This window comes from Sorex araneus, chromosome 1 (genome assembly GCF_027595985.1).
Source record: "Sorex araneus isolate mSorAra2 chromosome 1, mSorAra2.pri, whole genome shotgun sequence".
Classification (NCBI taxonomy): domain Eukaryota; kingdom Metazoa; phylum Chordata; class Mammalia; order Eulipotyphla; family Soricidae; genus Sorex; species Sorex araneus.
In genome coordinates this window covers 230,472,709-230,485,773 of record NC_073302.1, presented here as the reverse complement: position 1 = coordinate 230,485,773, position 13,065 = coordinate 230,472,709, and the positions used below count along the sequence as shown (strand labels likewise).

Sequence of the window (13,065 nt, the reverse complement as noted above, 5' to 3'; positions counted from 1 at the left end):
CCAGCAGTGTAGAAGGGACCCTTTCTCCCCACATCCTCTCCAACAGCGGTTGCTTTTGTTCTTTTGGATGTGTGCCAGTCTCTGTGGTGTGAGGTGGTATCTCATGGTTGTTTTGATCTGCATCTTCCTGATGATTAGTGATGTAGAGCATTTTTTCATGTGCTTTTTGGCCATTCGTATCTCTTCCTTGGGAAAGTTTCTGTTCATTTCTTCGCCCCATTTTCTGATGGGGTTGGATGTTTTCTTCTTCTAGAGTTCAACCAGTGCCTTGTATATCTTTGATATCAACCTTTGGTATCTGATGGGTATTGGGTGGATATTCTTTCCCATTCCATAGATTGTCTTTGTATTTTGGTCACCGTATCTTTTGCGGTGCAGAAGCTTCTCAGTTTAATATAGTCCCATGTGTTTATCTGTTTCCACTTGGTTGGTCAGTGGCATGTCATCTTTGAATATACAGTTAGCTTTAATATTGTGGAGGGTTTTGCCGACCTTGTCTTCAATTTACCTTATGGATTTTGGTCTGATGTTGAGGTCTTTAATCCATTTTGATCTGACTTTTGTGCATTGTGTCAGGTCGAGGTCTAAGCCCATTCTTTTGCATGTGGTTGTCCAGTTGTGCCAGCATCATTTGATAAAGAGGCTTTCCTTGCTCCACTTCACATCTCTTGCTCCCTGATCAAAGATTAGACGGTCACACATTTGGGGTTGTGTGTAGGGATATCCCACCCTGTTCCATTGGTCTGCGGCTCTGCCTTTGTTCCAGTACCATGCTGTTTTAATTGTTACCACTTTGTAGTAAAGTTTGAGGTTGGGGAGGGTGATGCCTCCCATCGTCTTTTCCCCAAGAATTGTTTTAGCTATATCCGTGGGCATTTGTTGTTCCATATGAATTTTAAGATTGCTTGATCCATTTCTTTGAAGAATGTCATGGGTATCCTTATAGGGATCGCGTTGAATCTGTATAATGCTTTGGGGAGTATTGCCATTTTGACAATATTGATTCTCCCTATCCATGAGCAGGATATATGTTTCCATTTCCTCATGTCCTCTTTTATTTCATGGAGTAGCGTTTTATAGTTTTCTCTGTAGAGGTCTTTTACTTCCTTGGTTAAGCTGATTCTGAGGTACTTGATTTTCTGGGGCATGATTGTGAATGGGATTGCTTTTTTCATGTCCCTTTCCTCTGCCTCATTGTTTGTATATAGGAAGGCCATGGATTTTTGGGTATTGATTTTGGAGCCTGCAACTTTACTGTATAAGTCTATTGTTTCTAAGAGTTTCTTAGTAAAGGCTTTAGGCTTCTCTAGATATAGTATCATATCATCTGCAAATAGTGAGAGTTTGATTTCTTCCTTTCCTATCTGGATGCCCTTAATCTCTTTTTCTTGTCTAACAGCTATCGCAAGTACTTCCAGTATGATATTGAAGAGAAGTGGTGAGAGTGGGCATCTTTGTGCCTGATCTTAGAGGAAATGCCCTTAGTTTTTCCCCATTGAGGATAATGCTTGCCGTAGGCTTGTGGTAAATGGCTTTGACTATCTTGAAAAAAGTTCCTCCAAAACCCATTTTGGTGAGGGTTTTCATCATGAACGGATCTTGGATCTTGTCAAATGCTTTCTCTGCATCTATTGATATGATCATATGGTTTTTATCTTTACTTTTGTTGATATGATGGTTATGTTGATTGATTTCCGAATGTTAAACCATCCTTGCATCCCTGGGATGAATCCCACTTGGTCATGGTGTATGATCTTTTTGATGAGTTGTTGGATCCTATTTGCTAATATTTTGTTGAGAATCTTCGCATCGATGTTCATCAGGGATATTGGTCTATAATTTTCTTTCTTAGTGATGTCTTTGTTTGCTTTTGGTATTAGAGAGATGCATGCTTCATACAAACTGTTTGGGAGAGTTCCTGTTTTTTCAATTTCCTGGAAAAGCTTGAGGAGAACTGGCAACTGGTTTTCTTTAAATGTTTGGAAGAATTCGCCAGTGAATCCATCTGGACTTGGGCTTTTGTTTTTGGGGAGATTTCTTTTTTATTACAGTTTCAATTTCCTTAATATTAATGGGTCTACTCTCACCGCTGCTGCTGCGCCAGCATGACTGAGGAGCCCAAAAGAGCTACTTTGGACACCAGCAGCCCACTGAAATACTTCCAGAATGTGAACTGAGCATTTCCACCAGGCTGCCACAGCGGGGGCCCAGTATTTCTCTAGGTTTTTCCATCTTATGAGCACCATAAAATGGTAAAAGTTTGTAGTGATAGAATTTCTGGTAGAATTTTCCCTGGACTTTATACAGAAACCCAAAACCGCGCGGCCGCACAACCTAATGTCATCTAATCATCAGCAATATGAAATGGTTCCTTTGTAACGGGTTGGACTTTGGGGGGATAATCCTAACAAGAATAGTAAGTCTTTTGTTGAAATATTGAAGGCAATCATAGTGGTACCCATCTCTCTAGACTGAACTAAGCTATAATCCCACGCTGGCTGAGGGGAAAAAATATTTCTTTCTCGGGAAGAAATGTGGCGTGGCGCTAGCCATATTATGATGTCCATTAAGCAGACACGAACCTGGTGGCGTGGGAACGGGATATTAGGGAAAAAAATTATGTACATGGAACAGTGGGACGCTGGTGGAGCCGGGGCCGATACCAGCGCACTACTATTGGTTCCAGAAACTGCTTGCAGACATGCTGCTAGACTATCAACTAAGCTATAGCTCCACGCCAGCTGATGACGGGAAATAACCATCTTTCTAGGTTTTTTCTCCCTTTGTCAGGCAGCATGGCATCAATCATACTATGAAGATTACTAAGCAGGCATGAACTTGGTGGCGCGGGAAGGAGGGGGGAAAAAAATGAAGAAAAGTTATGTAACAAACAGCGGGACTTAATATCTCTACATTCTCAGCAATGGAAAACTATCAAATGCTTCCTTGGCAGTAGGACTGCCTTTTTTTTTGGGGGGGGGGGGAACTCCAGCAACAATAGTGAGTTATGAGTTGAAACATGGAATGTAATCAAGATAAAGAGTAAACAAAATGAAACTTATCACTTACAAGGGGGGGCTGGGGGGATGGGAGGGGGCGGGAGGTGGGAGGTATACTGGGGTGGTTGGTGATGGAATATGGGCACTGGTGAAGGGAAGGGTGTTTGAGTATTGTATAACTGACATAACCCAGAGAACTATGTAACTTTCCACGTGGTGATTCAATGAAAAAATATATATATATTAATGGGTCTATTCAGGTATTCCAAGTCTTCTTTGTTCAGTCTTGGGAGATTGTAGGAATCAAGGATTTCATCCATTTCTTTTAGGTTCTCTTGTTTTGTGGCATACAGGCTTTCGAAGTAGTCTCTGACAATCTTTTGAATTTCGTTGATTTCTGTTGTGATGTCCCCCTTTTCATTCCTGATTCAGTTTATTAGGGTTATCTCACTCTCTTTCTTTGTGAGTCTTGCTAGTGGTTTCTCAATCTTGTTTATTTTCTCAAAGAACCAGCTCTTGGTTTCATTGACCTTTTGGATTGTTTTCAGGGTTTCCATGTCGTTAATTTCTGCTCTAATTTTTATTATTTCTTTCCTTCGGTCTGGTTTGGGTTCTTTTTTTTGGTCCTTTTCTAAGGCCTTGAGCTGTGAAGTCAAGCTATCTGTGTAGGCCCTTTCTTCCTAAGGAATGCTTGCAGAGCTATAAATTTTCCCCTTAACACAGCTTTAGCTGTGTCCCATAGGTTTTAGTAGCTTGTGTCTTCATTCTCATTTGTCTCAAGGTATCTCTTGATTTCTTCCTTGATTTCCTTCCTGACCTACTTATTGTTCAACATTGAGCTGTTTAATTTCCAGGTGTTTGTTTTGATTCTCTGCGTCTGTGTGTGATTAGCTTCTATCTTCAGTGTATCGTGGCCTGAGAAGATAGTTGATACAATTTCTATTTTTCTGATTTTATTGAGGTATGTTTTGTGGCCCAGTACATGGTCTATTTTGGAGAATGTTCCATTTGCACTGGAAAAGAATTTGTATTCTTTCTTTTTGGGGTGCAAAGCCCTGTATAGGTCTTTTAGGCCTCTCTCTCTCTCTCTCTCTCTCTTCTATTTCTTCCCTCAGAGTCTGTGTTTCCTTGCTGAGTTTTGTTCTTGTCGATCTATCCAGAAGTGATAGGGCAGTGTTGAAGTCCCCGACTACTATTGTGCTGTTAGCGATGTCCTCGTTAAAGTCTGTTAGGAGTTGTTTTAAGTATTTAGCCGGTCTCTCATTAGGTGCATATATGTTTAAGAGTGTGATTTCTTCCTGTTGCACATATCCCTTGATAAATAGGAAGTGACCTTTGTTGTCCCTCCTAATCTTTTTCAACCTGAAATCTATGTTGTTGGATACTAGTATTGCCACCCCAGCTTTTTTGAGGGAGTTGTTTGCTTGCAGTATTGTTTTCCACCCTTTGACTTTGAGTCTGTGTTTGCCCTGACTGTTCAGGTGTGTTTCTTGCAGGCAGCAAAATGTTGGGTTTAGTTTCTGAATCCATTTTGCCACTCTATGTCTCTTAATTGGTGCATTTAGGCCATTGACATTGAGAGAGATTATTGTCATGGGGTTTTGTGTCACCTTCCTGTGGAGTTTGTTGTTCTTGTGGGGTTCTTCGTTGACTTACAATAGCCCCTTTAGTCCTTCTTTTAAGTTTGGTTTTGAGTCTATGAAGTTCCTGAGCTGTTGTTTATCCGAGAAATAGTGTATGATTCCTTCGAGTTTGAGTGAGAGTTTAGCCGGATAAAGTATTCTTGGTGAGGCATTCATTTCATTGGTTTTTTTCACTATGTCCCACCATTGTCTTCAGGCTTGGAGGGTTTCCTCTGATAGATCTGCTGTAAATCTGAGGGGTACTCCTTTGTATGTGATTTCCTTCTTTGACCTTGCTGCTTGCAGAATTGTGTCTCTATCCACTGCATCCGTCATTCTGACTATAATATACCTTGGAGTCTTTTTATTCGGGTCTCTTTTTGCTGGTATCTTTGGACTCCTTGGATCTGGATGCCTGCCTTCCCCAGCTCTGGGAATTTCTTGGCAATGATGTCTTTGACTGTGTTTTTTTCATTGGGATTACTTCCCTGTGCTTCTGGTACTCCAATGATTCTTATGTTGTTCCTCTTGAAGTCATCCCCAAGGACTCTGATTTGCTCTGTAGCCATTTTGAGGTCTTTTGTCATTATTTGTTGTTGTCTGTAAGCTTTCTGCAGCTCATCTTCAAGCTCACTGATTCTGTCTTCGGCTGTAGTCATTCTACTGTTGAGGGCACCTACTGAGATTTTTAATTCATCTACCGACTCCTTTATTTGTGTGACTTCTGTTTGTAGCTTTGTGACATCTGTTTGTAACTTTGAAATTTCTGATCTCATTTCTTCTTGCATTTTCTTGGTTGACTGTTCCAAAGCATCATTCATCTCCTCCCTTAATTTATTGGATGTCTGTTCCATGGTTGCTTTGAGTACATCGACTCTCTTAAAGATTTCTTCTCTGAATTCTTTTTCTGAGAGGTCCAGTATGTGGGTGGACCCTTTGCAGATTTCTGAATATTTTCTTCATCTTCTCTTTGTGGAGGGAATTTTTGCTGTTTCTTCATATTGTTACGGAAGTCTATAGTTGTAGCCTTCTAGTTGTCTAACCCTATTCCCTCTTTCTGCGGGGGGTATTCTGTTTGTGCTAAGTTGATGTTGGTGGCTTTGTTCCAATTCCAGAATACTTCCTTGTTCTCAGGCTCTCCTCTTGGTTTATGTGGGGCCTTTAGTGATGACTTAAAGCTGTGCTGTCTTTACGAGGAATTTGTGGAGATTCTATTGTTCACTGACAGCTTTTGTGAAGTTCAAGTCAGCTAAAGGACTAATTTGCAAAAAAATGATTTAGATGGCCAGGGTGATTTTCAAAGAAGTAGGTTATAGAGTATGTAATGTAGATATTTCTCTGGACTTAGCTACTAAAATACTAAAATACAGAAACCCAAAACCGTGAGGCTGCTAAGTGCGGTCACTCGACCTCATACCTCTTCATTCTCAGCAATGGAAAACAAATTATCAAATGCTTCCTTTTCAGCAGGTCCGACTTTAGGGGGGAGACACTCCAAGCAATAATAGTGGGTTTTGTCAAAATATTGAATGTAATCAAAGTGAAAGTAAAGTGAAATTTATCAGTTACACAGGTGGGGGGCTAGGAGTGTGGGGGAACGGGGTGGAGCTATACTGTGATTCTTGGTGGTGGAATATGTGCACTGGTGAAGGAATGGGTGTTCAAGCATTGTATAACTGAGACTTAAACCTGAAAACTTTGTAACTTTCCACATAGTGACTCAATAAAAAAAATTTTTTTTAAATAAAATAGGGGCTGGAGCGATAGCACAGCGGGTAGGGCGTTTGCCTTGCACGCGGCCGACCTGGGTTCGAATCCCAGCATCCCATATGGTCCCCTGAGCACTGCCAGGAGTAATTCCTGAGTGTAGAACCAGGAGTAACCCCTGTGCATCGCCGGGTGTGACCCAAAAAGCAAAAAAAATAAAATAAAATAAAATTCCAGAAAAAAAAAAGATCCTAGGAACCTTCTCTACATCTTTCTATTTAATATTCTTAACACAGATCAATCACAAACATATATGATAATTTACTTATGGGTCGATGGTTAGATAAATCCATGATTGAACTCATCTTAGGAGAATTACCAAAAGTTGGCAAATTGAATAATTCAGGTTCCCACTGACCAACTAGCAGCTCTATTCCCTTCAAATCCCAGGTATATTCATCTAACCACATGGATATTTTAAAAGTGTGGATCAAAGTTCAGTCATTTTGTATAGTTTATAAAAATGTTTCTATTGATCTTGTTCTACATAATAAATTTGTCTTATGTCAAAAAAAAGAGAAAAAACTGCGGCCAATACTCCGGTAAGTGGCCACGCCCCCTTTTGAGGCACGCCCCCGACCTACAGGCCACCCCCCCAGTAATCTCTTGGGGGACAGGGCGGGGTAGGCGGGTGAGAGAGTGTCCCTCCGGTAGGTAGGTGGAGTCCCAGTCCTCTTTGTGAGTACCTGATTGGGAGTTCGGGCATTACAGAGGAGTGGAGAGGCGTGTCCACGATCGCAGGGAATTCGGGGGGTTCCAGGGGAGCCCCTGCAGCCCGGGAACCGGTGGGAGTCAAAATACATTTTTTAATTAATAAAATGTCTTTAAAACTTTGATATGAATCTTTCATTTGACAGTGAGATTTGATATACAATGGTATGAGTGAATACAGAGTGTGTGTGTGTGTGTGTGTGTGTGTGTGTGTGTGTGTGTGTGTGTGTATGTGTGTGTGTGTGTGTGTCCGTGTCCGTGTCCCAAATGGGACTCAGAAGGCCCAGGGACACTTCTTGGTCTTTCTCAGCCAACTAGACTAGAGGTCATTGTCAAGAGCCTGAGTGCCAAGACCTGGAGGCTGGCCATATGCAAAGAGTGCTCTCTGTAGCCCCACAGTACTGCTATTTTTCAGAAGAGTTTTAAGATTCAGCTTCAGGTATCCTTCTGGGATTCCTTTTTTCTTTTAATGCCAGGGACTCCTTTCTGTCTTTTAGTAGTAGATTTTAGTAGTAAATCTTAGTTAGAGGTTTTCTTTTTCCTGTTTCAGGTACAATATTTAGACCACGGATTCACTGAGAAGATTCCACAGTGTCATCTGTACCCTATTTTGCTATATCCTGATACACCCCAGTTTTGTATTCCTTGTCAGCTCTATAATACTGCACCTGTAAGTAAACGGTATTTTGTGAGAATAATTTATTTTAAAGTTTTATAAACAGTTTTCTAGAAATTTAACATAAAATGAAATTCCTTTTAATTACAGCAATACACACACACACACACACACACACACACACACATATATATATATATATTTGGAGCCAGAGCAATAGTACAGTGGATAGAGCATTTGTCTTGCACAAAGCTGACCTAGGTTCCCATCTCCAGAATCCCATATGGTGCCCCGAGCCCCGCCAGGAGTGATCCCTGAGTATACAGCTAGGAATAAGCTCTGAGTACTTCTTGGTGTGGTCCAAAAAAACAAAATGATGTCAGAATTTCTAAAATAAGTTTAAGACAACCAAAGGGTCCTTTTGAAAATATATTTTTTAAAACTGATGAAAAGGCATCCACATTGATGATAAAGGCATGAGATTGTACAGATTTTATTATTTTATCCAAAATTTAACAAATTTGAAGCTTAAATTAATGTTTTAAGCATATGTTGCTGCTACACCACAGCCACCACCAGAGTGCCAGTATCCCTCTACCACTGTCCCGGCATTCTTTCTTTTCCGTATCCCATGCTCCTTGTCAGGCTCAATTTTACAAGTAGAATCTTAGAGTTTCTTTTCATTAGCCACTGATTTTTTTGTCTTTTTATTCTCCTTGTAAGAGTGAGATCATCATGTATTTATCCTTCTTTTGACACTTCACGTGAAACCATCTAATTTCATCCAAGTTGTAGTTAGTGAAATATAAGGTTTTATCATTGTCTCTTGAGCACAGGCGCATGCATACCCGCCCCCCCCCCGCCCACACACACACACACACACACCCATGCATATATAAACTGCTTCATCCATTCGTGTGTTTTTTGGTACTTGGGTAGTTTCAGATCTTCACTGACTAGCTCCTGTTCCAGATCTTGGTCATTTAGCATCTGTTCTACTACTTACCTCATTTTTTAATGGGATAGTTTATTTTGTTAAGTTCTGTGAGTGCTTTATGTCTCTTGGATATTAATCCTCTGTAAGGTTTTATATATTGTGCAGTTATTTTATCCTATTCAGGATATATTTTTATTTTAGCTATGGTTTCTTTTCCTGGTCTAGAAACCTTTTAATCTTTAATGGTACAATCCCTTTCATTTATTTTTACTTTCATTTTTTCTGCCAGTGAAGTTGAATCATTGTAGACACTAACTGTAGACAGTAACAGTTATGCCTTAGTGTGTTTTATGAATTTGGCTTTAAAATGTAGGTCTTTCCTCAGTTTCAGATTAACTTTTTGTATATGATGTGAAGGGCTGGAGCTATAGCATAGTGGGTAGGGCATTTACCTTGCACATGGACGACCCAGGTTCAATTCCTCCGCCCTTCTCAGAGAGCCCGGCAAGCTTCAGAGTATCTCACCCGCACGGCAGAGCCTGGCAATGTTCGATATGCCAAAAACAATAACAACAAGTCTCACAATGGAGACGTTACTGGTGTAAACTCGAGAAAAATCAATGAGCAACAGGATTACAGTGACAGTGATACAGTGACAGTGATCTGATGTGAAAAGGGGGCTCAAATTCACTTTTTGCATGTGGATGGTCAGTTTTTCCAACTGTTGTTGAAGAGGCTTTCATCATTCTACTTAATACGTGTAGTTTCTTTATCATAAACTTACGTGATCTGAGGATTTATTCCTTGACTCTCGGTTCTATTCCACTGTGTTTTCGAGTCTGCCTTTATTCTAATACAACTCTAGTTTTATTATTGTAATCTTATATAGTATATTTTAAGGTAAGAAAACGCAATGTTTGGCAGGAGCATCTCTGCTATCATGGTTAGGGCATTTGCCTTCCACACGGCTTACCTGAGTTTAATCCCCAGCATCCCATAAGGTCCCCCGAACCCAACAGGAACAATTCCTTAGTGCAGAGCCAAAAATAACCCTGAGCATCACTGAGTCTAGCCAAAAATTTTTTTAAAATAAAAATTAAAAGGTAAAAAAAATTAAATGGAAAAATGTGAATAGACCTATAAAAGTATTTTATCCTAAAAAAGGGAATATTGGCTTTATATCAGAAAATATTATAATTTTTGTCTTTGGGCCACACCTGGCAGTGCTCAGCACTTTCTCTTGGCTCTAGCTTTTGGCAGTACTCAGGGAACCATCTGGGTTGCCAGGAATCAAACCCAGGTCGTCCACGTGCAAGGCAAATACCCTATCTGCTATACTATTGCTCCAGTCTCAATGACATATATTGGGAAGTTTGTCCTGTCCATAAAGAAGCTCATTTAATACTTCTTGCAAAACCAGTTTCAAGACTGAATTCCCTAAGCTGTTGCCTATCCATGAACCTCTGTATCATTCCTTCATATCTAGAATGATAATCTAGCTCGATAGAGCATTTTTGGTGAGGTATTCATTTCATTGAGTTTTTGTACTATACCGCTCCATTCTCTTCTGGCTTATAGAGTTATATTTGATAGATCTGCTCTTTCCAAAACTTGTATGTAAGTTCTAATTTTGATCTTGCTGCTTGCTTCCAATGTTCTGTATCTTTGACTTTTGTTATTTTTAATAAAGTGTGTCTTGGAGTTTTCCTAGTTGAGTCTATATTTTTTTGGGTCCCTTCAGGTCTCTTGGATCTCAGTACCTTTATTCCTCAGCTCTGGGAAATTCTTTCAGATGATTTCTTTATTCATCAAATTTGCCTTCCTGTTCTTCAGGAACTTCAATAATTCCTTTTGTCTTTTAGCAATAACACATGAATGGAACGTTTTTAATTGTTATTGAAAACCATGTAATAGCATAGAAATTCTTAATTTCTATGTCAAATTCTTATAATCCTGAAAATAAACAGGTTTTATTTGAAACTTTTGAGGAAGGAAGGGAGGAAAGGGGAGAGAGAGAGTATAAAAAGGTCGAGAGAACACAGGCTTCTCTAGTGTGGAGAAAGCGAGACCCACAGTACACATCTTAGAATTAGGTCTGAAAGTACACATACCAAGAAGGGAGATTCGAGCAACATGTGCTCAGGAACCACATGCACCTTGAAGGTTCTTATATTTCTCCTCTTGTACTCATCCCATAGTTCTCTGCTGTTTTATCTTTTCAAACTGTTTTCCTTCAGTTATTTCCCAATTATTTCCTAGCAGTTACCTCCTTCATGTCTTGGAGCTTCTTGATCTTTTGTGCAACTTCTATTCAGAGCTTCTATTGAATATTTTATATCACCTCCCATGCTCTTTATTTCTGTCATTTCTTATTGTAGCGGTTTTCTCATTTCGACTCTCATACTTTCTTATGCTTTGCTGTGTGTGCCAACATTTTTCACACATTGTGAATTTACTTAGCTTGTTGGTGTTGTTTGTGCCTTTAGTGATAGTTTTCGCTCATTGAGCTTGGTAGGCTTCTACTTGTACAAGTATTTGTAGCTAGACCCCCTGAGAAATCTGAGGAATTAGGCCTGGGGTTGCTCTCTTCTTTCTTGCCCATCTACACCAAATGTATCCTGTCACGTTTTGATGGACATTCAGGTTGATTCCATGTTTTAGCTATTGCAAGTAACTACTATTTTAAGGGTACAGTACCTTTCAAATTATATTCATATTCATATAAATGCAGGATTATAAGATGTTTTTATTTTTATTTCTTAAAGGAATGTCAAGACAGTTTTCCATACACACTATACCAATGTACATGCCCACCAGTAATATACCAGGGTTTCTTTCTCCTCATCCTCGCCAACATTTGTTGTTTCTAATCTTTGCCTTTCATCCATTTTTCTTGGGTTACTTTTCCTTGAGGGATGCCCTCACATTAGTGTTTGGGTCCCCCACCCTGAGACTTTCATTTCTTGGTGCTTAGGCTCATTGATGCAGGGGGGTAACTAGGGTCACACTGATGGTGCTTGGGAGGCTATGCCATGCCAAGGATCAAATATGGATCTCATGCTTTCATGTAGAGCATGTGCTCTATCATCCCTGTGAGCTATCAAGCTATCTGCTCAAGCTTTGCTTGCATTTTTTTGTGAAGTTCCATGTGTTCTTTATGTATTTTGCATATCAGTTCTTTTCATATCTTTGATATGCAAATTGCCTCTGCATTTTTTCAAGCTGCTTTTACTCTGGACAGTTTTTATGTAGCTTCTTTTTTTATTATTTGTACTTTTTTTTTTCCTTGTTAATAACATTTATTTTCCAAATATATCGCTGATGTTGAGCTCCTGCTGTGTAGCACCTGTTTTCTTTCATTTATTTTACAGTTTTTCAGTCTAATATCAGAATCTTTAACCCATTTTGACTTAATTTTTATGTATGGTACTAAATAGTGAGCATGCTTTCTTTTAATATATGTTTGTGGGTTTTTTGTTTTTGTTTCTTTGGTTTTTGGTTGTTGGGTTTTTTTGTTTTTTTGTTTTTTCTTTTTTGGGTCACACCCAGCAATGCACAGAGGTTACTCCTGGCTCATGTACTTACTCAGGAATTAACTCCTGGCAGTGCTCAGGGGACCATGTGGGATGCTGGGAATCGAACCCAGGTCAGCCGTTTGCAAGGCCCTACCCACTGTGCTATTGCTCCAGCCCTCACATATGTTTGTGTTTTTAAAGTGCAAGCTGCTTTGAGTATTACAGGGTGAAGTAAAGACTTTTGTTTCCAACACTTTCCTTATTTACTGCTCTTTCTCATGTATTGTCAACTAATTTGACTTTATTATTCTTAAATAGGTTGGAAATATCTGGCAACCAGATGCTGTAGAACTCCTGCGGGAACTGCTTTCAAAGAGAGAAGTGGAAATTCATGCCATGGTAAAATATATTAAAATAATATTTGATTAAAATTATTTGCATTAAAGTGTTACAGGTAATATGATTTGAGGCATATTTTTATGATGAATGGTATGTGACTAAATATATCATTTACATAAAAGGAGTCACCACTTTGGTTCCTACAATTGTTTTCAATAAATCTAACTGCGCAAATTCCTAAGAAGTTTCATAATCACTGAAGTCACTTAATAGTTGGTACTTACTTTGAAATTGATATCTAGCATCAGAGAATCGGAGATGTTTATAAATTAATGTAGTAATTGTCAGGGTGACTCTGCGTGTAACACAGGAAGTAAGCCAGTGGAGATGATTCAAGTAGAGTAACTTTACTTTTGGTTATTTTAATATCAAGAGCCCTCTCTGTCTCTATAGAAAAAAATCAGAGAAGATTAGACTGAATTTTTTTCATTTACCAAGGTATCTTTCTTTGCCTATTATAGTTTAATGTGATTACTTATGTACAATACCGAAAGCTGCC

At 39.3% G+C, this 13,065-nt stretch overlaps 1 protein-coding gene across 1 annotated transcript in view; it reads left to right on the top strand.

The window, feature by feature from the left end:
* The window catches only part of RNF17 (ring finger protein 17), a 193,198-nt gene that overhangs the window by 156,721 nt on the left and 23,412 nt on the right, over positions 1 to 13,065 (top strand). Inside the window, exons 27-28 of the mRNA XM_004604511.2 lie at positions 7,650 to 7,769; positions 12,486 to 12,566. Of these exons, the coding sequence (XP_004604568.2) occupies positions 7,650 to 7,769; positions 12,486 to 12,566 (201 nt within the window). The remainder of the gene's footprint in view (positions 1 to 7,649; positions 7,770 to 12,485; positions 12,567 to 13,065) is intronic.